The sequence below is a fragment of the Pterocles gutturalis genome, unplaced genomic scaffold (assembly GCF_000699245.1).
Source record: "Pterocles gutturalis isolate BGI_N339 unplaced genomic scaffold, ASM69924v1 scaffold9704, whole genome shotgun sequence".
NCBI lineage: Eukaryota > Metazoa > Chordata > Aves > Pterocliformes > Pteroclidae > Pterocles > Pterocles gutturalis.
In genome coordinates, this window is record NW_010135746.1 from 6,830 (window position 1) to 32,821 (window position 25,992).

Here is a 25,992-nt window from a genome sequence, read left to right on the forward strand (position 1 = left end):
TTCAATCTGTTCTACTTCTAGTCTTGTCTCTCTTAATATCTTGCAGAGAAGAAAATCTTGGTAGCCCTTAAATTTAGTAAAAGATCGGTGTTAACTTTGTAAACTAGTTGTGAAATGAGCCCTTAAACATTAAAGACCCTGAACATTTTTGATATTGTTTCGGCCTGACTGAAGAGCTTCAAATGGTGAAATCCTCTCTTGAAAGAGCAAGGTAATGTCAAGGAAATAGTGTCCTTTGGGACAAAGGACTGAAATGCAGAGTGACCAGAGAACCGTACACAAAGGCTGAATCATCTTGTAGAAATTCTCTCCTTCAGCAGACGCAAGGAACTAAAACTGACTTGCTTTTGAGTCTCAGCCTTACTGTACCAAGATCTGGCTGTCTTCGCTGGGTGATACAGATCATCCACTGAAGTGCCTTTCGTGGAGCTTGTTCTGTTAACTCGGTGTGACATAGCCTAGATGTTCCTTGTTCCTCGCATGTGCTATCTGAAAGCTGGGGCGAAGGGGAAGTGTAGTAGAACACCCTCTTTATCAGAGGCTGCAAGGAGGCAGGAACAGAGTGGCTGAGGCATGGTCATCTTGGAGCTCATACAGAACACCGCTGATAAGAGTTTAGTGTTTTCCTTCAAGCTGGTACAATAACACTAAAATGGCTTTGAAGGTCGAGACCTTCTTGGGAGAGCTTGGGCTTGAAGTTCAGTCTCCCAGACAGAAAAATATGTGAAGTATTAAAAGAAGTGATAATTCCTCTAACAGTAGAAAACTGTTACTGAGTTTTTAAGGTATATCCACCCCCAACCTGGGTATCAGAGGTGAGCTAACCATTCTGCATTTCCACTGTTAAAAATGGAATAAACTTTGTTTCACTACTGACATACTGACGCGTTAGCCTGTTGAAAACACAAGGAAGTGGTATTAACTACATTGTGTTTTATTGTAAGGTGTACTAGAAATATAAAGGTATGTATTTAAAGGTTTACAGAAGCAAGCTCAGTGGCTCAGCAGAAGAGGAGGTGTTTTATTGATATCTTCTGTATTAAGTAAGGCTGTGGATGCGCCATTTCTGATTTCAATAGTGTCCATCTCATGTGTTAGCACTGCCTCAGGGGTAGTATATAGCCTTGCTGCTAGACAGGACTAGGCTAATTGCTAGACAGGTAGCTTTTTTTAACTCTACAAGGATAAAGATAAAGCTCAGATGTCTCACATGTGAAGCTTGAAATAGTGATAGCTGCCAAGCTCAATGGAGTAACTTAAGGCTCTGGAAGCAAAGCTGGTGGGAGTGAGTACGGAAGCTGCAATTCTAGTACAGCTGCCAGCAGCAGACAAGTTCAAGGTGCCTTAAACCATACAAGGGGTTAAAAAGTTAAGTTCTCAAATCAAAAAGCTGTAAATGAAGCTTGAAGGTACAAGATACCAAGGCTTGAATGCTGCAGGGCTCCTTCAGGAACCCTGCTGGGCTTAATTGAAGATGGGCAAGAATTTGCATGCTGTCCCATTTTTGGTTATCAGGGTTGTATTGTCACAAAAAGACACATGAAGCCTAGTATCTCTTGAGGCTTTCACAAAAGCTGTGCATGTAACTTAATGCTAAGTCTTTTTTTTTCTCTTCCAGCTCCAAAATCTGGGCATCAACCCAGCAAACATTGGGTTCAGCACTCTGACAATGGAGTCTGACAAATTCATCTGCATAAGAGAGAAAGTAGGAGAACAGGCTCAAGTGGTGATCATTGACATGAATGACCCCAGCAACCCTATTCGAAGACCAATTTCAGCTGACAGTGCTATCATGAACCCTGCCAGTAAAGTCATTGCATTAAAAGGTATGGAAGTCCTGATAAATGTTTGAAGTGCATGGAGAGCTTTCTTTAAGACTGGTTTATGACTGACTTCAGTCTCTCAGGCATTTTATGTGGGAGCATCCCTTACCAGTTTTCCACAGCTTAGTGGGTGCTTAAGTTTAATGTGTTTTTCAGTTCTTCTGAAGGTAGCTGGGCAGTAAGTTTCAGTTAAGGCTTCCTGCTATTTGCTGGTCACTAGGATGAATTTTTTTGCTTCAGTCAGAATGCTTACAGCTTCTGAGCAGGGCAAGCTGGAAGGAAAGCTTAGGCTAGAGATTCCAGAAGTATCTTAAATTCTGTAAGTGAGACCTGATCTCCAAAGTGTATAAGGTCTATTAACGAAGCTTCTCTTTACAGAGAGGAAAACTAGGGCTGGGGAGGAGGGGAGATATTCCTGAAGGCCTTAGTCTGGCCTTGATGGAAGAGGCTGGTGCACTGATTTGTGCATATTTATTGTATCAGTGAGTGATAAGAAAAGTAAAACCATGCAGGGAAGAGTTGTGCAGTGAATAAAGCACAAGGTCAGTTAACTTGGTATCTCTGGCAGTACAGCGAACAAACATTCCTTGGGAGTTTCTAGAAATTTCTTTCCCCAAGAGGCCCAAGAAGCTCAAGTACTGTCTCTCTAGAAATGCACATGTTGCTAATGGAAAGATAGATATGTATTTAACGTTATTTAAATTTGACTTTAATACTGTGCTACTGTTTTGTCACAACTTTAATGCTTTCTTGTGTGTGCAGATGGTGAGTTATTTCAATTGACTATACTAGTTCCTGTCCTGTCTTATGAAAAGAGAAGGTAGAATCAAGTGGCTCAGATCTATGGTGCACATGGCTGAACAGTGGTGTTTAAGCAACTGAAAGCCCAAAATTCTGAGGTTTTTCATGCCCTCCCAAACAAGGGAATCCTTAAGATTCAGATAATTAATCCAATCAGGAACTTAGTGTACTTAAAACTATTGGATCTTGATATAGAGCTTTTTATAAACAGGACTGGCCCTTTCTGTTAAGTCTAGATTTTGGCTCTTAATACGCCTTGCATAGCATGTAGGATCCATGTTACCTGAATGTCTTCTCCCTCGACTGTAAAGCTCCAGCTGCACTAGGTATGGAAACAAACTGCTAGCCTGTAGCCTGAGTGACACTGTATTAGCCAATCTTCTCCAAGCTCTGAAAAACCTCCTGACTCTGCATCTTAGGTGGCTTCTAACTGAGCTAATCCTTGGTGAGTGAAGGAACTTGCCCATATGGCACTGTGGCTTTGTCAAGCTGAGTTACAGTTAGTAACTGTAACAGATATTCTGACCTGCACCTAGTTTCACATGGTCTTTAATATCCCTCTTGTGCTACACTAGCATGTGCTGAAATAGCTGTCCCCTAAAACTAGTAGAAGTTGGTCAGAACCTTCCTTATCTTATCAACAGGAGGAAATAATTTCTTACATGCCACTGTTGTAAAAGCTGGTAGAAATGACTGCAGGTGGCTGTTCAGGATGTGTTAATGCACCATTCTATGTAATTCAGAGAACTTTTCCTCTTACCTTCTAGAGCTTGTGTTGGTCCCTAGATTCCTTTCCTTGCCCAGTTTCTGTTAGTCTGGTTTGCAGCCAGTAGCCGTGTATCCCATTAGTGCAACCTAAGGGTTTTGGTTAATGAGTCTGAATTACAAAAGCCCTCTGCCAACTTGACCATTCCATGTTGTGCTTTTTTTTATACCTAAAACAGATGTGGACATAGTTTTGAATGACACTTGCATAGCTCTCCTCAACTTTCAAGAGACTCAGCCTTATTGTAACCTAGTTTTGATGTACATGAAGTGTCATACAGCTTCTTTGTGTAGCTGAAGCTCTTGTCTCCTACCAACTTGTTTTCCACATCTGTTTGATTGCTCAGTAGTGGTAAATTGGTAAAATTAGCCCTAAGAGTGTGGTCTGGTTAAAAATGAGAGCTGATGACTGAAGATACTAACAGTGTATAATAACGTTTTCTTGAAGGAAGTCACGAGGGCTTAATGTCATAGTGCAGCTCTTCTACTTTTAGCCAGTGCTTGAATTAACAAGTGGAAACTGTAACCTGGCTAACAATGTTGTGTTTTCTAGCTGGGAAAACGCTTCAAATATTTAACATTGAAATGAAGAGCAAAATGAAGGCTCATACAATGACAGATGATGTCACCTTCTGGAAGTGGATCTCTCTGAATACTGTTGCCCTTGTAACGGATAACGCAGTCTACCACTGGAGTATGGAGGGGGAGTCCCAGCCTGTGAAAATGTTTGATCGCCATTCTAGTCTTGCTGGCTGCCAGATCATCAACTACCGTACTGATGCTAAGCAGAAATGGCTACTGCTGACCGGCATATCTGCACAGGTACGCTACCACCGGGGAGGCTTGTCTTGTTTCCTTCTTCCATATGAACAGGACTGATATGTTTTGATATGTTTGTTTTCTTTCCTAAAACATTGTTGGGAATGTAAATGCTTGTCTTGATCTTCAAATAACAAACTTAATTGTAGCTGAAAATCTTAGAGTAATGGTATAAACACTAGTACAAGGTTAAGAGTCTTAAGATGCCTTTGTAAGAGAAAGCATGGCATGGTACTTCAGCTTGATAACAACAACATATTTACCAACACTAATTTAAATGAAATTACTGGCTGAGTGCCTATTATTCCTGACTCTTGTTCTGTCTTGTCTAGCAAAATCGTGTTGTGGGAGCAATGCAGCTATATTCTGTAGATAGAAAAGTGTCACAGCCAATTGAGGGACATGCAGCTAGCTTTGCGCAGTTCAAGATGGAAGGAAATGCTGAAGAATCCACTCTCTTCTGTTTTGCAGTAAGAGGGCAAGCTGGGGGTAAGGTAAGACTTGATTCTAAATATGCTGTAATCTTTAATGACTCACCCTGGTTATCTGCTTCCAGGAGAACAAGTGGTTTATCGCACAAAGTTGCCTTTAGGAAAAAAGTGAAGGACTATGTGTCAGCCTGGATGCTATATGTCTAATGTGTATGAAAACTGGTGCATACAGAGCTTCACAGCAGGTACTGCCTGATGTAGCAGGAGTCTGTTTCGAGTCATGAAGTGGCATGTCATGACCAGCCTAATTAGCTGCTTGAAACACATGACTCAGCTTCACAGGCCAAGCTTAAGGGAAAAGCTGTTGTGATCTTTCTTTGATGCTGATCTACAGTATCAGGCTTAACTTATTTCCAAATTATTGGATGAAAAAAATTAGACTAACGTTACAAGGCTAACTAGCAGTCTAATGCTAACACTGGAATTGTGAGCTGCTTTGTGACAGTTAAAACAAAGTAAAACCAAAGCTAGATTTGGAGAAATATCTTCAGAACTGTCTCTGTAGAATGTTAACCAAGTTGAAAAACCTAACTGAATCCTTAAACTTCTAAGTAGCTAGAGGTAACTAAAGATTGTGCTTAACTGTTCCCCTCATCTACGATACATGAATATAGTGTGCCACACCTTTAGCCAGTGAAAATCTTTAGGAAGACTGACTTAGTTTGTCTTTGCATAAGCTTGGGATTAAGGCTCAGCGGCAAAAGAATTGCTGTATCTTCACTGTTGAATCTATTGTTGCATAAATTAAAGACATGAACTAATGGATTCATCTCTTGCACAGTTGCATATCATTGAAGTTGGCACACCACCTACTGGGAATCAGCCATTTCCAAAGAAAGCAGTGGATGTCTTCTTTCCTCCTGAAGCACAAAATGACTTTCCTGTTGCCATGCAGGTATGACAGCTGCAAACAAGAGCACAAGAACAAGTCTGTAGCTTCTCTTGGTGGATGTGACACTGTAACAGGGCACTGGCAGCCAGGTGGTCAATGTATGACCTGAGGCTTAGGACTAAACTGGTGGGATTTCTGCTCCTCCTTCAGTAGCATTCAAGTAAAGGTGGAGACTGAAGCAGCTTTCAAAGGCAGCTTGTTCTTATTTATGGAAGAAATATCCATGTATATTTAACTGTCTTTCAAGCTCTTAAAATATCTTTCTATGGTGATAGTACTCAAGTATGAAATAAAAATATAACAGCACTTCTAGTTGTCCTGAAATGGCACAGCTATCCGCTGATTCTTAAAAGCACTAATTTTATCCAGTACTGAATTTGATTAATCTATTCCTGTTTTGCAGATCAGTGACAAGCATGATGTTGTGTTTCTCATAACAAAATATGGCTATATCCACTTGTACGACCTGGAAACTGGCACCTGCATCTATATGAACAGGATAAGTGGAGAGACCATATTTGTAACTGCACAGCATGAAGCAACAGCTGGAATTATTGGAGTAAACAGAAAGGGACAAGTAAGGAAGCTTGGCCTGGAAACCACTAGTTCACCTTATTCCATTGACCCTTAGCGATGCACTGTAGTGTTCGTATTGAAGTCTGAAAGTTTCCAGAAATTAACAAGATGGAATAGTATAATGGGGAATACAGTGTCAAATAGTTGAACAGGAGTGCAGCTTGTCTCACTTCTACTTTCTTCTACAACCCACTTTCTGGTTGCATAATTTTGCAGGTTTTGTAATGGCAGTCAGTGGATCTAAACACTCTACTACTGCTGAGGATGGGGAATAGCATGTACCTCTCTTTTGGGGGCAGAGTATATCCTCTTGCAGAGCGCATGCTACTAGAAGCCTTAAATATTTTAACTTTGAAATCTCTGCTGAGTAAAACTTATGTCTCACAGTGTTCTGAGCCTCAAAGAAAATTTGCTACTGTATCTCCTTACACATCTAATTTTACTAGTTTAAACCAGTCTGCTAACATTGTACAGCTCTACCTTTAGACTGAATTGATTTCAAATGTTGCTTGTTGAGTATGAGTAATGCAGAGCAGATTTGTTCCTAGTTTATCCTTTAGGATCAGTTACTTAAGACACTGGGTACAGGTTACAGAAAGACAGTTCTTACACCCTGTATTTCTGTAAATTTAAACTGACTGTTAATCATCTGCCTGGATGCAGTAATTGGATGGTAGAGGTTTTTTTCCAGCAGGAGGTCTGTTTCTTAAATAAAATGGTAAGACTGCAATTATCAAGGGATGAAGAAGCCTTCCATATATGCCTTAGCTTTCCTTGTACATGTTAGCTTAGCCCTTGGCTCACATTGCATTTGAACTAACTAGTGCTTTTCCTTGATAATTTACTCAGGTGCTCTCAGTGTGTGTGGAAGAAGAGAATATTATTCCTTATATCACAAATGTGCTGCAGAATCCTGACCTAGCTTTACGAATGGCTGTCCGCAACAACCTCGCAGGTGCAGAGGAACTCTTTGCCAGAAAATTCAATGCACTCTTTGCACAAGGGAACTATTCGGAGGCAGCGAAAGTGGCAGCTAATGCCCCAAAGGTAATGGACTAATATTCAGAATAGTACTGAACTCTACTGGCTTAAGATTCTTCCTTCAGGGAAGCTCGCTGAATTTTATAAGTGGCAAGACAAGAATCTTATTACTGCTCCTGTCCTAATGTAGTACTTCTTAACGTATCTGTGAAGAGCCTGTACGCTATGTGCTGAGAATACTGATCGTATGCTGGAAGATCTTAAAGGCTTGTACAAAGCCCACAGAAGAGGAGAAGAATAAATGGTGGCTATGAGGCTTAGCATTTCTGGTACTTACCTTTTATTGCTCCAATGATTGAAAAAGTCTGTATGAAAAGACAGCCTCCAGCTAAGGCTGCACCTGGAAACGGAACATAAAGGACAGACTAAGAGCAAAGGTAATACTCAATTCAGATGAGATTAACTTGCTTGCAAGGACAGATGTCTTAATTCTGTAGGACAGTCCTCTGAACTTAAATCTGTATTGCTGCTGAAGTGAGTCTAATAGGCACATCTGTCAAATGTCTGAGCTGATGCTCAACAGTGCTGCTTCTGACTTACTCTGCGCTGGCAAAACACAATGTTGCTGTAGCAAGCATTTCTAATTTCAGCTTTCTGGAGAAACTCTTGCCAAGCCACAATAGCAGAACAGAAAACTAAAGTGCATCTCTATTTCTGGCAGGGAATCCTGCGTACTCCAGACACCATACGCCGGTTCCAGAGCGTTCCAGCTCAGCCAGGACAGACTTCCCCTTTACTCCAATACTTCGGCATTCTGCTTGACCAAGGGCAGCTGAATAAGTATGAGTCGCTGGAACTCTGCAGACCGGTGCTTCAGCAGGGACGCAAACAGCTCTTGGAAAAATGGTTAAAAGAAGATAAGGTAAATTTGGGGTAGATACCTTTAGAGCCCTGGAGGGACATAACTATCTGACAGCCTTCCCTACCTCCCCATCCACTCTCCTCCAGGGAAGACTTAACTGGGCAACTCATCAATGTGCTAGTGTGATCAAACAGTTGAGCAATAGGTGTTCACTCTACCTATAACTGTGACTCCTGTTACTGCAAGAGAATTGATTAAATACTCTGAGGTTTGCTCGTTCTCCTTAAAATTAGAGCAGGATGGGAAGGTGCTGAGCTGCTGCTGTTCTTTCCCAAACCACTTTAGGCTTCTTTGGGTACTGACTTTACATCTAGGTAGAGCTGTGGTCACATTTCTGTAATTAGCTGAAGAAACATGATGGTACAATGTATTGCCCAGTTCTTTTTAGCTCTACAAATGCATTTCCGACTCCTGTAGAACAGCATAGGGAACAGAGCCCATTAGATCACTGCTGAATCAGATAATGCTATCAAGCTGGTCCTCTTTTTTTTTTTTTTTTTAAGAGAAGTACAAAAGGAAGACAAATGAGGAAGAAGGTAATAATGCATTTCAGCATGGTACTGTCAGGGTGGACTGACTGTATTTATGTCTTTAAACAGCTGGAGTGCTCAGAGGAGCTGGGAGACCTTGTGAAATCTGTAGATCCTACGCTAGCACTTAGTGTCTATCTGAGAGCCAATGTTCCAAACAAAGTCATCCAGTGTTTCGCTGAAACAGGACAAGTCCAGAAGATTGTTTTGTATGCTAAGAAGGTGAGAGAAAATTAAATTGCTATATCTGTTCTGTATGTAAGAATAACTAGGGTATATTCCAAAGCAGCTAAAATAATTGTGGGGGAATCTGAGAGCCTGTGTAGTACCTACTTTGGCCTAAAGTTTTGTTATGAATAATTGCTGCTAGACTTCATACACGTATCCTTTCATACTTCCCTATGTAGCCTCTTCCAAATGAGGAAATCGTGACTGGGTTGTGTAAGCTACTGGTGGTAGCTTTTACTGAGGTCTGTATTTAACAAGGCTTGTGCTCTTGCTGAGTTATTGCTTTTCACTATCTCTTCAGGTTGGATATACTCCAGACTGGATTTTTTTGCTGAGGAATGTGATGAGAATCAGCCCTGATCAAGGACAGCAGTTTGCACAAATGCTTGTTCAAGATGAAGAGCCTCTTGCAGACATAACACAAGTAAATAATTTTATTGCTCTGAAATGTTAACTTCAAGGCCTTAAGTTGATAAGAGGAGTCATACTCTTACCATCAGAGAAACATTTTGAACTATGGGTTTGGATTTACCTTACTGGGACAACGCTGTTTCTTGCCTAGTTTTAAAAACCCTAAATGACAGCGTAGTGCAGGGCCAGGATAAACGGTTTAGTAAACAATTTAGCTTTGGAAGAAGCTGCACTTGATGTTACTTTGTTTAAATATGCTTCCAGTTCTTAATCAAAAGCCTAAAATTTTTTTGCAGATTGTGGATGTCTTCATGGAATATAACTTAATTCAGCAATGTACAGCCTTCTTGCTGGATGCACTGAAGAATAATCGTCCCTCAGAAGGTCCCCTGCAAACACGTTTACTTGAGATGAACCTCATGCATGCACCTCAGGTATGCTTCCAGAGCTATATTGGATCAGGCTTGTCTGTAGCTAGACTAGCTGCTGCATTGTGGCTGATAGCAAATCCTAGTCATAGTATTTAGGAACTAAATTAAACTTTTCCATATTCCTTCTAGGTTGCAGATGCTATCCTGGGAAACCAAATGTTTACTCATTATGACCGGGCTCACATAGCTCAGCTGTGTGAGAAAGCTGGCTTGCTACAGAGAGCACTAGAACACTTCACAGACTTGTATGACATCAAGCGTGCGGTAGTTCACACTCATCTTCTCAATCCTGAGGTATGAGATCAAATATCCTGAATCTTGCATAATCCAGGCAATTAATAATTGCTTTTAACATTTAACTTCAGAGTGTGGATTGTTCTGCTTGGGTCTAAAATGGCTTATGTGTCTTTACAGTGGTTAGTGAATTATTTCGGTTCCTTATCTGTAGAAGACTCTCTGGAGTGTCTGCGTGCTATGTTGTCTGCTAACATTCGTCAGAACCTGCAGATCTGTGTCCAGGTAGCTTCAAAATACCACGAACAACTGTCAACACAGTCACTTATTGAGCTGTTTGAGTCATTCAAGAGCTTTGAAGGTAAGTTTGTGCTCTTGCCTCTGGTAAAAAGAGCTAGTGCTCACCTCATCATACATGTGTGTGTGAAGGACTGTCTACCTGCTGAAATCTAGAAAGCTATATTGAGCTTAAGACAGCTTTGAGGCCTAGGTACTTGAAAACTGACCTAAACGTTTAAGTTCCCCCATTGAGGGACATTCAGTGTTGCATATTTTGTTTTCTGAAATGCTACCAAAAAGCTTGGCGCTGTAGCCAGCCTAAAAAGTTAACTGAAGAAGCTGGTGACCTTTTCCCTTGTCTGAAATGCTCATCTTAAATTTGTGTGGACTTTGGGTTTTAGGCTTTCATGCTTCTCAACAAGACTAGCTGTGTATAGTCTAGTCAGCATGGTGGTGCATCAGTGGTCAAATATCTGCAGATACGTGGCTGAACACCATCTTGCTAAGCTTTACATAAAACCTCCTTAAAGACTGAGAACACAACATAATCTTGGACTGTTGGAATTTGGCGAATCGTTAGTGGAATAAGATGCTATTGTAGGCAGGTTTCTTGCATAGGCAGCCTGTGTGTGTTTTTCCAAAAAACACATGAATCTTTCTTGACTGACTTGGCAGTCACTTGTCTAAAGTAGTCGAGTATTATGTGGTATCAGCTTTAAGTGAACTTTATCTGTGGGTCATGGCAAGCAGCTTTTGCAGTGTGTGTTTTAGTGAAAGGTGTGATAGCTTTTGGGCACAACTGGTTTTGATTTTCTGAACTCTTCCTTGCTCCTGTCTAGGGGGTGTATGGAAGGCACATGCTGGATGTTTTAACAAAGCTGACCTGTGGCAGTTGATGATGACACATGAGTATTTATCGAAGTTGCGTGTAATGCACTAGCCTGTGTAATACATGGGGAACAACAGCAGGCTCAACTCAGCTAGGACAATCCAGTCTTCATAAAACAATTACAATGCTTCAATCTTTTTCTGTTCTTGGTAAACTTCTGCAGTAGTCAGATTCAAATTTTCATGTAACTGTAACTTGAAAGGGTTGCTTAAAAGCTAATATTGATCCAACTCAAGTGCTTTAGCAGAATAACATGTTGACTGTTTCCCTCGAGGTCTGTTTTATTTCCTGGGCTCTATTGTAAACTTCAGCCAGGATCCAGATGTGCACTTCAAGTATATTCAAGCTGCATGCAAGACAGGACAAATTAAAGAAGTGGAAAGAATCTGCAGGGAAAGTAACTGCTATGATCCAGAACGTGTTAAAAACTTTCTCAAGGTAATGTTTGGGTAGCACTGGACTGTCTTGGCCTGTTTGGGGTTCTGATAAAGCATGGTGTGTGTCACTAGTGAAATGAGGCAGCTCTGTGAAAATACAGATGAGTCTTAACCCTTGCACTTAAGGATCCATATGTCCTCTTAACCAGAGGTTTCTAGCATGTACCTCCTAACAGAGCCTGAGCCTGGAACAATGTCTGAAAAATAAAGAATCTGGCAGATCAGTTCCTCACTGCTCTTAGGAAGGTTAACCTGGCTTGAACTCTTAAACTGTAATAATGGCACCAGCTCATCCAGAATTTATTATGGATGCCTGCCATAAAGTAGGAAACGGGTAACTTGAATGTTGAGAAAAATTGTAATGCCAAATGAGTTCATAACTTAATGTTTCTTTACAGTGTAATCAGCTTCAACTGAGCAACTACAGAAACAACAAATGAGTAGTGTCAGTTCCATAAATGCTTTCAGCGTTCAAGGTTGTTCTGTCCCACTCATCTTACTTGCACACACTGAAACTTCAGCCGGGTGACCTGTGGTGTAGCTCTGCTGGGATATGCCAGTTGGTGTAAATACATGCTAACTGACTCTTATTGCTAGGATTCAGAGCATTGCTGAAACATTGCTGAAGAGTGGAGAAAGGTGGCGTGCTCCAATTTCAGATTCTGTAGCCTGTTGTTAGTGCTGAGCTTATTGACAACCGTAACGTGGCTAGAAATATCTGAGAAACAGTGCGGGAGGGGAAAACTTTATCTGGGAACATTTCCTGCCTTCATGTTTGTCAGTTACATAGCATAGTCTTAGATTTTGCTGATCATACCTGAAGAGGGCAAAACTCTTCAAATGAGAATTCTATAAAAATAACCTGGTGTAACTGAGGTGTAAGGTATGTAAATTGATCGAGCCACTTAAGATAAGTTATCAAGCTGTCAAATTCCTGATAAAAGCTATTGTTTTTTGTGCTGTTCCATGTCTGGAATGTGCAGGACATGTACCAGGTAAATCTCCCAGTACAGGCTTCCCTGTGTAAAGTCCTTAAGTGTAATTTATATGTAGGATTATAGTCTGGGATGTGCATGTTGGAATAAGTGATGATCTGAAATATGCATCCAGAATACTGTCTGCCACATAGACTAAGCTTCTGTACTGTAATCATTGTAATCTTATGCTGAAAGTTGGAATGCTTTTAGATAACTAATCTGATTAGTAATTTAAGTAGTACTGCTACTAGCTTGATTCTTACTGTTCTCTAAATCCATGGTTAGAAGGTACCACAAGACACATGGCACTTGAAGTAAATTCTGTAGAGAAGTTTTACATTATGATCCACAACTTAATCTAGTCTTTTAAAAATCCCAGAGTGATAATCCTGCACACCAAACACCAGTGGCAACTAAGAATGCTATTTATAGTTTAGGCTTGTGTTGTATAACTTTGTAGACTCTGTCATGCAAAGGAGCAGGGTTAAACTTCAGAAAGCTTCTTGCTGTAGGCCCTGAAGTGGGTGTGAGTACTCCTACTTGCTACGTATTGCAAACAATTAGTTGAATAATAAGCTGTCATTATTTGGTTGACTATTGAATTTTGGCTTTCCAAATTCAGCTGCTTTAACAGTTTAAGTGACTGTATTTGCTTAAGCCCAAGAATAAAACCAAGTTACTGAAGCTCTTCTCTTTATAGGAAGCTAAACTCACTGACCAGTTGCCACTCATCATTGTATGTGATCGCTTTGACTTTGTCCACGACTTGGTGCTGTACTTGTATAGAAATAATCTCCAAAAATACATTGAGATTTATGTACAGAAGGTAAGTTACAATTTGTCACTTGGCTTTAATAAGTCAAACTGATCAATCTTTCTAGTATTATGTGCAATTTAGCTATTATGTTTGTAAGTATTCTGCAAACAGCATCATACTTGAGACTGATGTTTACATACTTATTAGTGGCCTCTGGTAAGTTAGCCCTTACATGAGTCAGATCTCCTATTTATTCTTCAGTTAAGCTGAGCAGTAGCCTCCGCTAACATGCCTCCTGAAGGAGGAAGACTTGATAGAATAACTTTGGAGTTCTTAGGGTAATCTTAACTTCCAACATTTTGCAGGGGTAGGAGGGTGGAGGAGTTCTTTATACTTCCTGCAGGGACAAATTGGCTTGCTTGGAAGCTCTTGCCATGGGGACTGGGTGTTAGAGTGCCATTGAACCCCTGCTGACTGAAGAATTGACTGTCAACCTTGTCCAAAACCTCAGGAAGCTGGGAGTAAAGACAGGAAAATGAGGTCAATCTTAACAAGTAGCCTTCCTGTGTACTTCTGGGGATAAATATTGACTTGCCTATACTGCACAACAACACATTGACTTCTTTAAATGATCCTGTTTAGGTGAATCCAAGCCGCCTGCCTGTTGTTATTGGGGGACTGCTTGATGTGGATTGCTCTGAAGATGTGATAAAGAACCTTATCCTTGTAGTGAGAGGTCAATTTTCAACTGATGAGCTTGTTGCAGAGGTTGAAAAAAGAAACAGGTATTAAACTTCCACAAGCCTCTCGACACTGCTGGACTGGTAATGGTTACACTGCTCATCTGTCAATGCCTGTCCTCATTCCATAGCTAAAGCTGGTACTAATGTCACGAGAAGCTGCCATTGGGTGAGCAAGCAGCAGAAGTCTGCTTTACGTGGCTGATGTGAACATCTTTGGCATGTGGTGTTCTTCGTAGGGTCAGAAAGTTATACCGTTATAATAACGAACCAGAATGCAGGTCAAAATGGAGTACTGTAACTCTGGAGTACTCTGCTGGTTCTATCCTACACTGAAGCTGACTGCTATAGTGAAGAAACCGAGCAAGTGGATACTTGCTTATTCACTCAACCTCTCTAATGTAAAAACTGCTTCTTCCTAGGCTGAAGCTGCTTCTGCCCTGGCTGGAAGCAAGAATTCACGAGGGTTGTGAGGAGCCTGCAACTCACAATGCACTGGCCAAAATATACATTGATAGCAACAACAACCCAGAAAGATTCCTGCGTGAGAATCCTTATTACGATAGTCGTGTTGTTGGCAAGTACTGTGAGAAGAGGGACCCTCACCTGGCCTGTGTGGCTTATGAGCGTGGACAGTGCGATTTGGAACTTATTAACGTATGTATGCCAAGGCAGCTGACTCATAGGTTAAGTTGTAGCTTGAATATCATGGGGTAGATGTTCAGGTTTAAGCCTGACAAAAGCATTTATTTCCTAGAAAGGTATTTATTCTATTAGAAGTGAGCAGTTCCTAGCTTAATACTATTTAATTTCTCTCTGCACCTTAATGAGAAATGGGAGACTCCCGTGGACATCCTACAATGGGAGGCTAATGGAAGTATCAAAGCCTGAGATTTCTAGACTGCATTTCAGGCAGGCTTATTTAATGTTGCAGTACAATGACCTCAATTCACTGTAGGCTCAATAGCTGCTGACTTCATTCTGAACAAACTTTGCCTTTTACTAGGTGTGCAATGAGAACTCCCTCTTCAAAAGTCTTTCCCGCTACTTAGTTCGTCGTAAAGACCCTGAACTGTGGGCCAGCGTACTACTGGAAAGCAACCCTTACAGAAGACCGCTAATCGACCAGGTATAACTGACAAAACATTAAAAGCCTTTGCTGTCCGAACTTGACTTGCTGGTACCCAACTTAACTGATTTGGCAATGGCTTGGCTCTGCCTCCAGGTTGTACAGACTGCACTGTCAGAGACACAGGACCCAGAGGAAGTATCCGTTACTGTGAAGGCCTTCATGACTGCAGATCTTCCTAATGAGCTTATTGAACTGCTGGAGAAAATTGTTCTTGATAACTCTGTGTTCAGTGAGCACAGGTGCGTAAAGTCAAAACTCAGTCACAGGAAACTTGAAATTATACCTGGGGCAGGTGTTAAATTGCTGTAATGTGGAACAGCAAATAAACTAATACCTTCTCCAGAGGGGAGGGTGAATTTCTTGATTGTTACTTGATATGTTCCCTTTCTCTGTTTAGGAATCTGCAGAACCTTCTCATTCTTACAGCTATTAAGGCTGATCGCACCCGTGTCATGGAATACATCAATCGCCTGGATAACTATGATGCTCCAGACATAGCCAATATAGCTATCAGCAATGAGCTTTTCGAGGAGGCATTTGCTATCTTCAGGAAGTTTGATGTCAACACATCAGCTGTACAGGTATCTTAAAATCTTAGCCTGTAATCACTCCTTATGACATGGGCATCCTCACACAAGGACTTTGCTGTTAACTTGTCACTTCAGTACTTCACACCAATTAGCAAAGTGACCAAAGCTGATCAGTGTCTTATCTTATGAAGTAGTACATTGTGTATTGCACCCTCTAGTAAGTGAAACTTTTTAGGCATAAAATCACTCATGCTGCCTGGGTTGTATAGAGTAGTCCCTATTTTAAAAGCAGCTGTGGATCCATTGAAGAATTAATGTGAAACACAGCTCAGTGTCTTGTAGAACTGATCTTTATAGATAGTGGCTGATCACGGTAACTTTTTCTTTAGGTGTTAATAGAGCACATTGGAAACCTGGATCGTGCGTATGAATTTGCTGAACGCTGCAATGAGCCTGCTGTGTGGAGTCAGCTGGCTAAAGCACAGCTTCAGAAAGGGATGGTAAAGGAAGCCATTGACTCATATATTAAAGCAGATGATCCTTCCTCGTACATGGAAGTTGTTCAAGCTGCTAATGCAAGTGGTATGATTAAATTTTATTTGGATGTTTATTGTTGATGTTGCTCAGCTCTTGCATGATCTGTTGCTCAAACTGCAGCTCTGCCAAATGTGTATGTTGATGCAAGTAGAAGAATCTGGTTCTTCAAATACTGCCCTAAATGATAATGGGAGAAAATAGTGTATTCTGTTTGTAGATAATCAGTTGTCTTATGACTATCTTCTCTAGGTAGCTGGACACTTCTGTCCGAGCAGTTCCTACTAAGGAGGTCTTTGCATAAATGTTGGAAATTATTTAGTTCGGTCCACTGTAGGATGCCTTTAGTCATCTAATGTAGCGTGTGCAGTATGAAGGCTCGCCTTGGTTGTTGGGGAATAGCTGTAGAAGTATTTGTGTCAAACGAGGTTGAGCTGGTGGCATAGCTTAAGCACAAGCATCCCCAGTGGCGGGAAGTAAGCATTCTGAACTCTTGTTTCATAGGAAACTGGGAAGAACTGGTGAAGTATCTCCAGATGGCACGCAAGAAGGCACGGGAGTCGTATGTGGAAACAGAATTAATCTTTGCTCTTGCTAAAACAAATCGTCTAGCAGAGCTAGAGGAGTTTATCAATGGACCCAACAATGCACATATCCAGCAAGTGAGTGAGACTGAGTTTCAGTTTTGCTGAATCACAGCAGCAGGCTCCTTAGGCCTGGCCAACCAGGGGGTGTTGGGACTTCTGTCTCTTTGGGTGTGCCGGTAGACCTTGGACTTCAAAGGCATTTCCATTTTGATAATGTCTTGAATGCTGCACATCTTATGTAAGCCTTTGACTGAAAAGCTGCAAGAATAACCTGGTTATGCTGCCCTGTAGGTCGGCGATCGCTGTTATGATGAAAAGATGTACGAAGCAGCTAAGCTGTTGTATAACAACGTGTCCAACTTTGGCCGTTTAGCCTCAACTTTAGTTCACCTGGGTGAATACCAGGCAGCTGTGGATGGTGCTCGGAAAGCAAACAGTACTCGCACATGGAAGGAGGTAAACTTACTGATTGAATAAGTTAAAGGACTTCAAAGCTGTAGCCTCCTCAGAAGCTTTGATTATAAGCAATAATGCAATTGTCAATTCCAGGTCTGCTTCGCTTGTGTTGATGGAAAAGAGTTCCGCCTGGCCCAGATGTGTGGACTCCATATTGTAGTGCATGCAGATGAGTTGGAAGAGCTAATCAACTATTACCAGGTAATTAAGCTGACTCCTTTTATACAGTCAAAGTCTAAATTCTTTCATGGTGACTCTGTCCAAAACTGGAAATTTAGGGTCAGGTTGTTTTCTAATGTGAAACATCTCTGTCTGTATTTCTTAGGATCGTGGCTACTTTGAAGAGCTGATAACTATGTTGGAAGCAGCACTCGGACTTGAGCGAGCACATATGGGGATGTTTACAGAACTAGCAATTCTCTACTCCAAATTCAAGCCACAGAAGATGAGGGAGCACTTGGAGCTGTTCTGGTCCAGGGTCAACATCCCCAAGGTAAAAGTCTGAGGCCTTAAATTTAACTTAAAACATATCTGTTGGAATTGTCTGTGCCCTAGCTTTTGCAATAGCAACTCTTGGGGTTATTAATAGTACTAAAGCCTGAGCACTGATAGCACTATGTGTTAACTGGAATTTCTAATATCCTTTTTGCTTAGGTTCTGAGAGCTGCAGAACAAGCCCATCTCTGGGCTGAACTGGTGTTCTTGTATGATAAGTATGAAGAATATGATAACGCCATAATCACAATGATGAATCACCCAACAGATGCTTGGAAAGAAGGACAATTCAAGGATATCATCACTAAGGTATTACTTTCCTAGTGAAAGGAGGTGAATTTCTTGCTGCATGCGCTTGAGATGTTTTCCTTCACTAGTAGCCTGGTGAAAAATCAAAGTTCTTTATATTGTTGCATAATTTGAAAGCAAGTCAACTACAGTAACTGAAGAGATTTCTTAAGACAAGGATGAGTCTTGAATGGGTGGCTCAGTTGTGCTGGAATATATAAGGTTATGTCTGTCGTTTATTTGGATTCCTTTACAGTCAAGCTTCTGCTCTGAATGTGCATCCTTACTCATCCCTAGGTGGCCAATGTGGAGCTGTATTACAAGGCAATTCAATTCTATTTGGAATTTAAACCTCTCTTGCTCAATGATCTCCTCATGGTGTTGTCCCCTCGGCTTGACCACACTCGTGCTGTCACCTTCTTCACAAAGGTAATTTTCCTACTATCCAGATCAAAGAAGTTGCAATTGGAAACGCATTTAACTGTAGTAGCATTTTAAAACATTTAACTACTTTCTTGCCTCACAAGGAAGATGCTAAGAGACCTCTACAAAAAGTTATCTTAAATTTATGTGCTTGATTCTTTGAAGGTTAAACAGCTACCACTGGTTAAGCCTTACTTGCGCTCTGTTCAAAATCACAACAACAAATCAGTGAATGAGTCCCTGAACAACCTCTTCATTATTGAAGAAGACTACCAGGTACGTCTTGTCTGGAAATAGTAATACCTGGAACAGGTATCAACTTGCATGCTGTATGTGCTTCAGAAGAGAAGCAGCCACTCCTGAATTTCAAAGTTCTGTTCAAGCTGGCTTCTGCATCAGTATTAACCTAAGAATTGAATGTGTGCTTAATGTCTAAAACGCAGGTTTCTCTCTCGTTTTTAGAATATTTTACCTGCTTGCTGTTAACTTGCGTTCCTTAAGTATACGTTGTTTGCCCCTTGAAACTGAACTAGTTGTGACTAGCCAAGGATTAAGTGGAGAACTGTTAGTGGCTTTGTGGGAGCTTTTCAGGTCATTTCTCCAGGGGATAGACTGGCTACTATGTTATGAGTGTGACTGATCAGCTTTTGTTTAAGGCAAGCAGTGGTGCTAAGGTAAACTCATGGAAAGGGCAAACAGTTATGATGTCTGGCTGTTCTATTGTGACTGGAGAACAGTTGTCTGGTACTTGGAGGCTCTTAACCTCAGCACTCACTACTGAAAAATACTAACTGGAATACTCTAAACTCCTTGTGTGTAAAACACCAGCTTCTCAGACAAAAAAAAGTAGATCTCTCTGCAAGTGTGGCTAGAATACTTTATCCTCCTAGAAGCAGGAATACAGAACTATGATGTATGGAAAATGTTTGCATCTTTGGATGCAGTTGTACATGTGAGGTGTGAATAACTTTTTTTCTACTTAACTTAGGCTCTTAGGACTTCTATAGATGCTTATGACAACTTTGACAACATTTCTCTTGCTCAACGTTTGGAAAAACATGAACTAATAGAGTTCCGAAGAATTGCTGCATATCTCTTCAAAGGCAACAATCGCTGGAAACAGAGTGTAGAACTCTGTAAGAAAGACAGACTGTATAAGGTGAGACCAGTACGCAGGTCTGGTTTAGCATACTCAGCTTGTTTGAAGACCTGTGACTCTCTAGTAAAGCTGCAGCTTTTTGAATGCCACCAGGTGGTGCCTGCTGCTAATCTGGCATATCTTGCTTCAGAGTGGCAGCAGATGGACAGATTTCTTGGAAACAAGTCAGAGAATGCCTTCTCTTTGCTAATGTCAGTAATAGCTTGCAGCTTGGTTAAATTCCACGTCCATCTCAGTGCCTGTACTGTGGCACCTGAGACTAACCAGCCTCTCTCCTGTTGTAGGATGCAATGCAGTATGCTTCAGAATCCAAAGATACTGAGTTGGCAGAAGAGTTGTTGCAGTGGTTCTTGCAGGAGAACAAGAGAGAATGCTTTGGTGCTTGTCTCTTCACCTGCTATGATCTCCTGAGGCCGGATGTTGTCTTGGAAACAGCATGGAGGCACAACATCATGGACTTTGCCATGCCCTACTTCATTCAGGTCATGAAGGAATACTTGACCAAGGTAAGAGCAGGTGCTTCTCCAACACTGAGAGCTTGATAGTCACTGTGGTGTATGCCTTGAGACTGTCTGCTTGCTACTAACATTGATGTGGGCTTTGTCAAATGTCTGTCTGTCCATGTCCACACTTATTTTTCAGTCCATCTGGGGAGAGACTTCGCCCTCTAAGAGACTGAAACACTTGCAAACTCCACTCTATCTACCGATTACAGAACCTACATCAGTAGTATTTGCCTGACCACAGGCAGTGTCTTAAAGCAGTTGCAGGATTTAGGCTTTTCATATGCTGTGTCAGTCAGGAATCCCAAGCTCTAACTAAATTCTAGACTGTTTACTAAAAAAGCTTTATAACTACATCTTGAGTTAACTTGGTCTGCTGTGCATTTAACTCTGAAATGTGGCTCTCATCCTTAATGACACTAACAATGACTCAGCTTCTCTTTGAAGTGACTCAGGCTGGGGAGGGTACTTGGTAATGCTCTGACAGACTTGAACCAGATTTGAGTTAGATTCCGTCACTAGCAAGATTTGCCCAGATGAAGCTTTTAGAGTATCTTCCAGTGAAATGGTGTAAATTCCTTAATCATTAAGACTCCTCCTGTGAGAAGTAAAAGCTTAACTGAGTGCACAAGTCAGTGAAGACTAGAGTGCCTGTCTAGAAGATCTGCCTGGCTGTTACTTCTAAAGGCAGGACTACGCTGTAGTCCTATAGTGATCTGCTATCCTTAAATGCTGTATTTTGGGGGAGGTGGGGAGCTATCTAAGTCGTAGCATTGCTTGCCAGATAAGCCTGATGTACCAAGCTAATACTAGGCCTCTCTAGAGAGCAGTAGTCTTGGAGTAGGATTCTTAAAGACTAAAATTTCATTGTCTGCTAAATGATTAGGATAGAACTGCAGTGTAGCTAATGAAATCAATGCAGTGAGGTCTAGCAGGACACACAGAGCTGCCTTTCTAAAGCAGATACTTCTGGTGTATCTTTGTTTTTACTTGCCTGTACCTTAATTATTTCTTCCCTGACGCTTTTGTTTCTACCTTTTATATGCTAAATATGGAATTTGATTTTTCTAAGCTGCACCTTCTGAATTCCTTTTCAGGTTGATGCATTAAAGGAAAAGGTGAAAGTTGATTCTTGTTTTCCATCTTTAAGTCTGGAGGACTAAGTCTAAGGATTCTGCATGAGTTTTTTTTTTCCTATGTTTACTACACTGCTGCTACTGCTTTTCCCCCAAACAAAATATCACTAAAGCATATGCAAATTGTTTAACTCTGAGTAGCTAGTGCTGTAGGACAAAAGTAGATTCATTTGCTACTAATAAGCTAATAGATCCTCAGGAAGGGCATACAGGTGATCAGTTGGATCACAGTCAACCTGGTATCGATACACAAGTTACTACTATTTGAAGGCCAATCCAACTGGAAGAACCTCCTACAATAAGAAATGATTAAGCCTTGGACCACTCTCTGAACCATAAATCAGTATGGCATTTGCTAGTTTAAGGACTGTGATCCAGTTTCTGATCTCTTGATCGTTAACTAATGTGTGCTGACCGTAGGCAGAGTAGATACTAGCTGCTTCAGAAGAGACTCTTCCTCATTCAGGTGTCCAGTTCTTATGGTGCTAGTCTAATCCACATGGTGCTCTAGTTCACGTAGCAACTTAAAACTTCAGCTATTAGATTAAGTCTGTGGTTCTCTTCCCTGTAGTAAATTTTTTGTAGTTGTGCAAAAGACTGCCTTCCAAGCTCCTCAGCTTTATTAAACTTCTCTTGCTACCTCATTTTAAAAAAATGGGAGAAAAGGTAATGCTTACTGCTCTTCTGAGGCTACTCTGAGGCTTGCCTTTTGCTATGCAATTTTACCCCTCCAAAGGGCAATCTCCAAGGTTCCTGTCCATCTGCTTCTGCACAAACACTGCTCTGATTCTCCTTAGACCAGAGGTCAGCCCTAGTGTGAGTTTTCTATTAATGTGGTTGAGCAAAGGGCAAACAAACTGACAAATGGCTCGAAGATGGACTAAATGCAGACTGCTTCTTGGTGACAAGATGTCTGTAATTACACCACTGGAACTCAAGGCTAACCTGACTAAAATGCGTAGTGTAAGGTCCTTCAGCAGCTAGTAAGTGAGGCAGTAAGAAAGCGTGTGTGTGAAAAAAGGTAATTGAACTGCAGTGTTTGCATAAACTACGCATGTGTAGCAGTCATTGCAATTACATCCCACTACTCCTTAAGCTACAAGGCATTGCTGTGGGCTGCGTGTGGTTTTTTGGGGGGAGCCTGTATGGCAGTCATCTTCAGACCTCACTCTTGCTTCAGTACTTTTGCCTCTTTTTCATGCACACATAACACAATAACATTGAATGCATGTTAGTTTTCCTCTGCAGCTTATTGCAGTCCCTGTGGAAAAGCCTTTAAAACAATCTTGCTACAAGTGTGTAGGGTACTGAACCTGGTGATGCTCAAGCAAGCGGTGTAAGAACCATCCTGCAGGCTGGTTTCAAACTTGCGCTTGTTATTCTAAATACTTGTTTAACTCTGAGGAGAGGCGTGAAAACTGAGTCAAAAACACATTACGTGTCCTGGGCTGGAGGCTTTCCGAGTGTGTGTAAGCCAAATGCCTCTGCTTGGTAGCAAAATCTCCCCATTCTCTTTGGAATTGCATCTCTAAACTTGTGTTTCTGTGTTTGGTGTGTTGCTATTGAGTTAAAAACAAACAGGGCAGTTCTCAGCACAGTGTCTGGAAATGAGCCTGGAAGCACCGGTGTACACTCCCGTGCACTTGGATAGCAGCAAGCCAGATACTGATACGAGGCAACAACAAGGCTTGCCGTGAAAGCCCCGTCAATGAATGAACTCATAAAGCTCAGGACTTATGCCACTTCCCGGATATTTATGCCTCTAATTGAGGTTACAAATTAACAGGTTTATGGAATACATCTAATTCACAACTAAACAGAAGAAGGTCATTAGAACTGCCTGCAAATATTTGCTAATGTAGCACAGTTAAGCAGAAAACTGTTCAGCTCATGGATGTTGGTGTAGCTGAATAATGCCAACCCTGTGTAAGTACAGGAAACCTGTCTTCAAACTCCTTTGTTAAGGACACAAATGAAATGAAAGACTAATCTGGTTTGTGAGTTGTCTTACTGTCTTAAAAAGTAATTGGCATGATTGTCTCTGACTTTATTCTAAATCTTATCTCCCAGGTAAAATGTCAATACCTAATTTTTGTGGTTTTAGTTTCAGGGCCTGCCTTAGACTTAGTAATGCTGAGTTTCCTTGGATCTGTTTTAGTAACAAGGAATATTTCACTACAGAATAGGTTTCTTCTCTTGCCTTTCTGTAGGGGTGGGCTAACAGCACAATGGCACTGGCTGTGCAGCAGAGTGAAGCTGGCTAGTCTTGTCTTGTTCCCGTGTGTTAATGTCGAACAAGCTGAGTATTTGTGGGTTTAGGCTGACTGCCACACAGTTCTAGAGTGGAAAAAAGCAAGTCTTATACACATGCATTCTCTGCATTTGAACTTAAACTGCATGAGTGAATGGGTTTGGAAAGTGAAATCTTGAGGCTCAAGTGACATGTCGGATGCTCTTGCAGTCTGCTCTACACAAATACCAACTCCACATTACTTTGCCTCAATGTTCTATTCAGGGAAACTTCTCCAGGTCTGGGCATTATCTTAGTAATTGCTCCAACACCAAAGGTCTCCAACTGACATTGTGCTAAAATCTGAGTTTGTGCCCTAAGGCTGTTGGGCTGAAGCAGTTGGAGCAACAGTGACCGATGAGCTTACTGATTGTCAAAGTAGCTCTAGTCCAGTATGGGACCTGTCAGAGAGAGCTTCAGCCTGGAGTGAGCTTTCAAAGAAGTTCCACAAATCCCTCAATTAGGAGTTTTTTCAGGAAACGGACAATCCTGACTGCACCAGTACCAACATTGCTACTTGAATTGATCTTAACTTGTAAATGGTCTCCTTTTCTTGATGGGTGTTAACATACCACTAAGGCTTTTCCACTTCTCTGCCATGAATTAAGTACCTCTTTTAGAGGAGTTTTTTTAATTGTTGGTCTCAATTCCAGGTGGATAAACTGGACGCATCAGAGTCTTTGAGAAAGGAAGAAGAACAAGCTACGGAAACACAACCTATTGTTTATGGTAATGTTTTCATTCATGTGTTGTCAGCAACATATTTTGCTTTTAAATCAACACTTCTCTAGTCACGGTTTTTCCCAAGGAAGTCCTTGTAGATCAGAACATTCTTCATGTGAAATCAAGTCTTAAGGGAACGTGTTCCAAAATAGTAGATAAATTATCACTCTGATACTGCTGCTGCTAAAACTGGGTATGGACTGCAGGATTTGAGGGTGTCCTAGCTCACACTAGGGAGTTACTGTTAAACATACAACTGTCTCTAGGGAAGTTGCAGGAATTCTGCTGACTGAACTCTCGTACAGAGGAATAAAGATGGAACTGTTCTGTCTTCCAGGTCAGCCACAGCTAATGTTGACAGCAGGACCCAGTGTCGCAGTTCCTCCACAAGCACCTTTTGGCTATGGCTACACCGCACCTCCGTATGGGCAACCGCAGCCTGGCTTTGGGTACAGCATGTAAGATGCAGCACAAGTCATTTTGGAGCTAGCGTATTTTCTTACTGAAACTCCACCGTCCCTCCCCGCTTTAACTCATAACAGGGAAAAGCAAGAGTTCTGCCTCGTGTTCTTGTAACCTTTACTTCATGAAGGACTGTTTTTTCTAGCGCAAACTATTTGAATCACTTGTGTTAAATCTTTTTCACATTCCATGTCATTTAGACTTTACTTTAAAAGGGGAATAGTTTAAACAACCTTGTTCAAGTGGGCTTTTGCAGGACTGCTTATTACCATTAAGTCTATTGTGAAGATTCTGATTTGCACTCTATAGTGTTAAACTCTAATATTGAATCTTAAGTTCATTGTATGTGAGCAGCTTACAGTATGTACTGTCTATTCTAAATGCATTTAAGTCTCACTGTATATTCGGAGAAAGCTAAAGCAAAGATACTTGTATTTGACCTTGCAAGACTGCTGACAAGAGACAACACTAATCAGCATATCCTACCCTGGTTGGACTGCATAGCTCTAAAAGAATTTAAAATGCGTACAGACAACCTTGCCTGACTTAAAATGAGTAAAAGTTTGGGTTTTTTTTTTCCCTTAACCTATGCAGGTTTTTCCAGTTATGCATATAGAAAATGCTAGTGTCTTTTTGCTCACTCCATGTGTAACAGATGACCTTATGTTGTGCTGTATCCTGTGCTTTTGTGGGACATTCCATTCAGGAACAGAGCACCATGATTCCAATCTGTGTATTTACTAACCCTGCCCCGAGGTTTGTGTATGTTGGGTATTGTGGTGTTTTAGATCACTGTTTTGAGTGTACAGAAGAGAGAATTCAAGCATATTGCTGTTCAGTTTTGTTTGTGCAATTTGAAATTACTCAATTTAAAAATAAATTACTGGACTGTGGACATACTGCATAGTGGTAGCTTCACTTTACTGTCTTCAAAAAAAGGACCTTTGAACTCCAGCAGAGTATTACAGTGCTAGTGGTGTGGGGCGTGCACATGTGTACATCCAAGGGTATGAGGGGCCATCAGAAGAGCAGCCACGGAGACTGTTAGTGGTGTCTTGCACTGAGGGGGCGATACAAGGAAATATGTAATGCTTTTTCTATAGAAAGATTATGCCAGAGAGAAGAAAATAGCACTTTTTAATAGTTGGCTGCATTGTGGTCAACTACAGCATATTTGACCAGATGATACATTAGGATTGTAGTAGGGTGTGTCAGTTACATTGAGATCATGTTCTAGGTATGTAAGTTGCCTTAAATATATTTAGCTTCAAATAAAATTGACTTAAATGTT

General features: G+C 41.1%; 1 protein-coding gene across 3 annotated transcripts; it reads left to right on the top strand.

Annotated features, from left to right (window-relative positions):
- The first annotated feature begins 1,617 nt into the window (after positions 1-1,617).
- CLTC (clathrin, heavy chain (Hc)) lies at positions 1,618-25,992 on the top strand. Of its 3 annotated transcripts, none has more exons than XM_010082022.1 (32): positions 1,618-1,826; positions 3,943-4,211; positions 4,541-4,702; positions 5,481-5,594; positions 5,995-6,168; positions 7,017-7,214; positions 7,870-8,070; positions 8,670-8,822; positions 9,130-9,252; positions 9,536-9,673; positions 9,800-9,964; positions 10,085-10,265; positions 11,347-11,510; positions 13,187-13,312; positions 13,886-14,028; positions 14,406-14,640; positions 14,990-15,112; positions 15,209-15,354; positions 15,513-15,696; positions 16,035-16,227; positions 16,684-16,841; positions 17,058-17,222; positions 17,316-17,423; positions 17,548-17,715; positions 17,877-18,026; positions 18,303-18,434; positions 18,594-18,704; positions 19,417-19,587; positions 19,872-20,093; positions 21,188-21,208; positions 24,170-24,245; positions 24,577-25,992. In XM_010082022.1, exons 1-32 carry the CDS (start codon positions 1,670-1,672, stop codon positions 24,699-24,701), a joined length of 4,956 nt encoding a protein of 1,651 aa, XP_010080324.1. In that variant the 5' UTR covers positions 1,618-1,669; the 3' UTR covers positions 24,702-25,992. The 3 variants fall into 3 exon arrangements, with proteins under 3 accessions (XP_010080324.1, XP_010080326.1, XP_010080325.1); XM_010082023.1 differs by lacking the exon at positions 21,188-21,208 and adding an exon at positions 2,586-2,588 and having other exon boundaries at positions 1,670-1,826; XM_010082024.1 differs by lacking the exon at positions 21,188-21,208.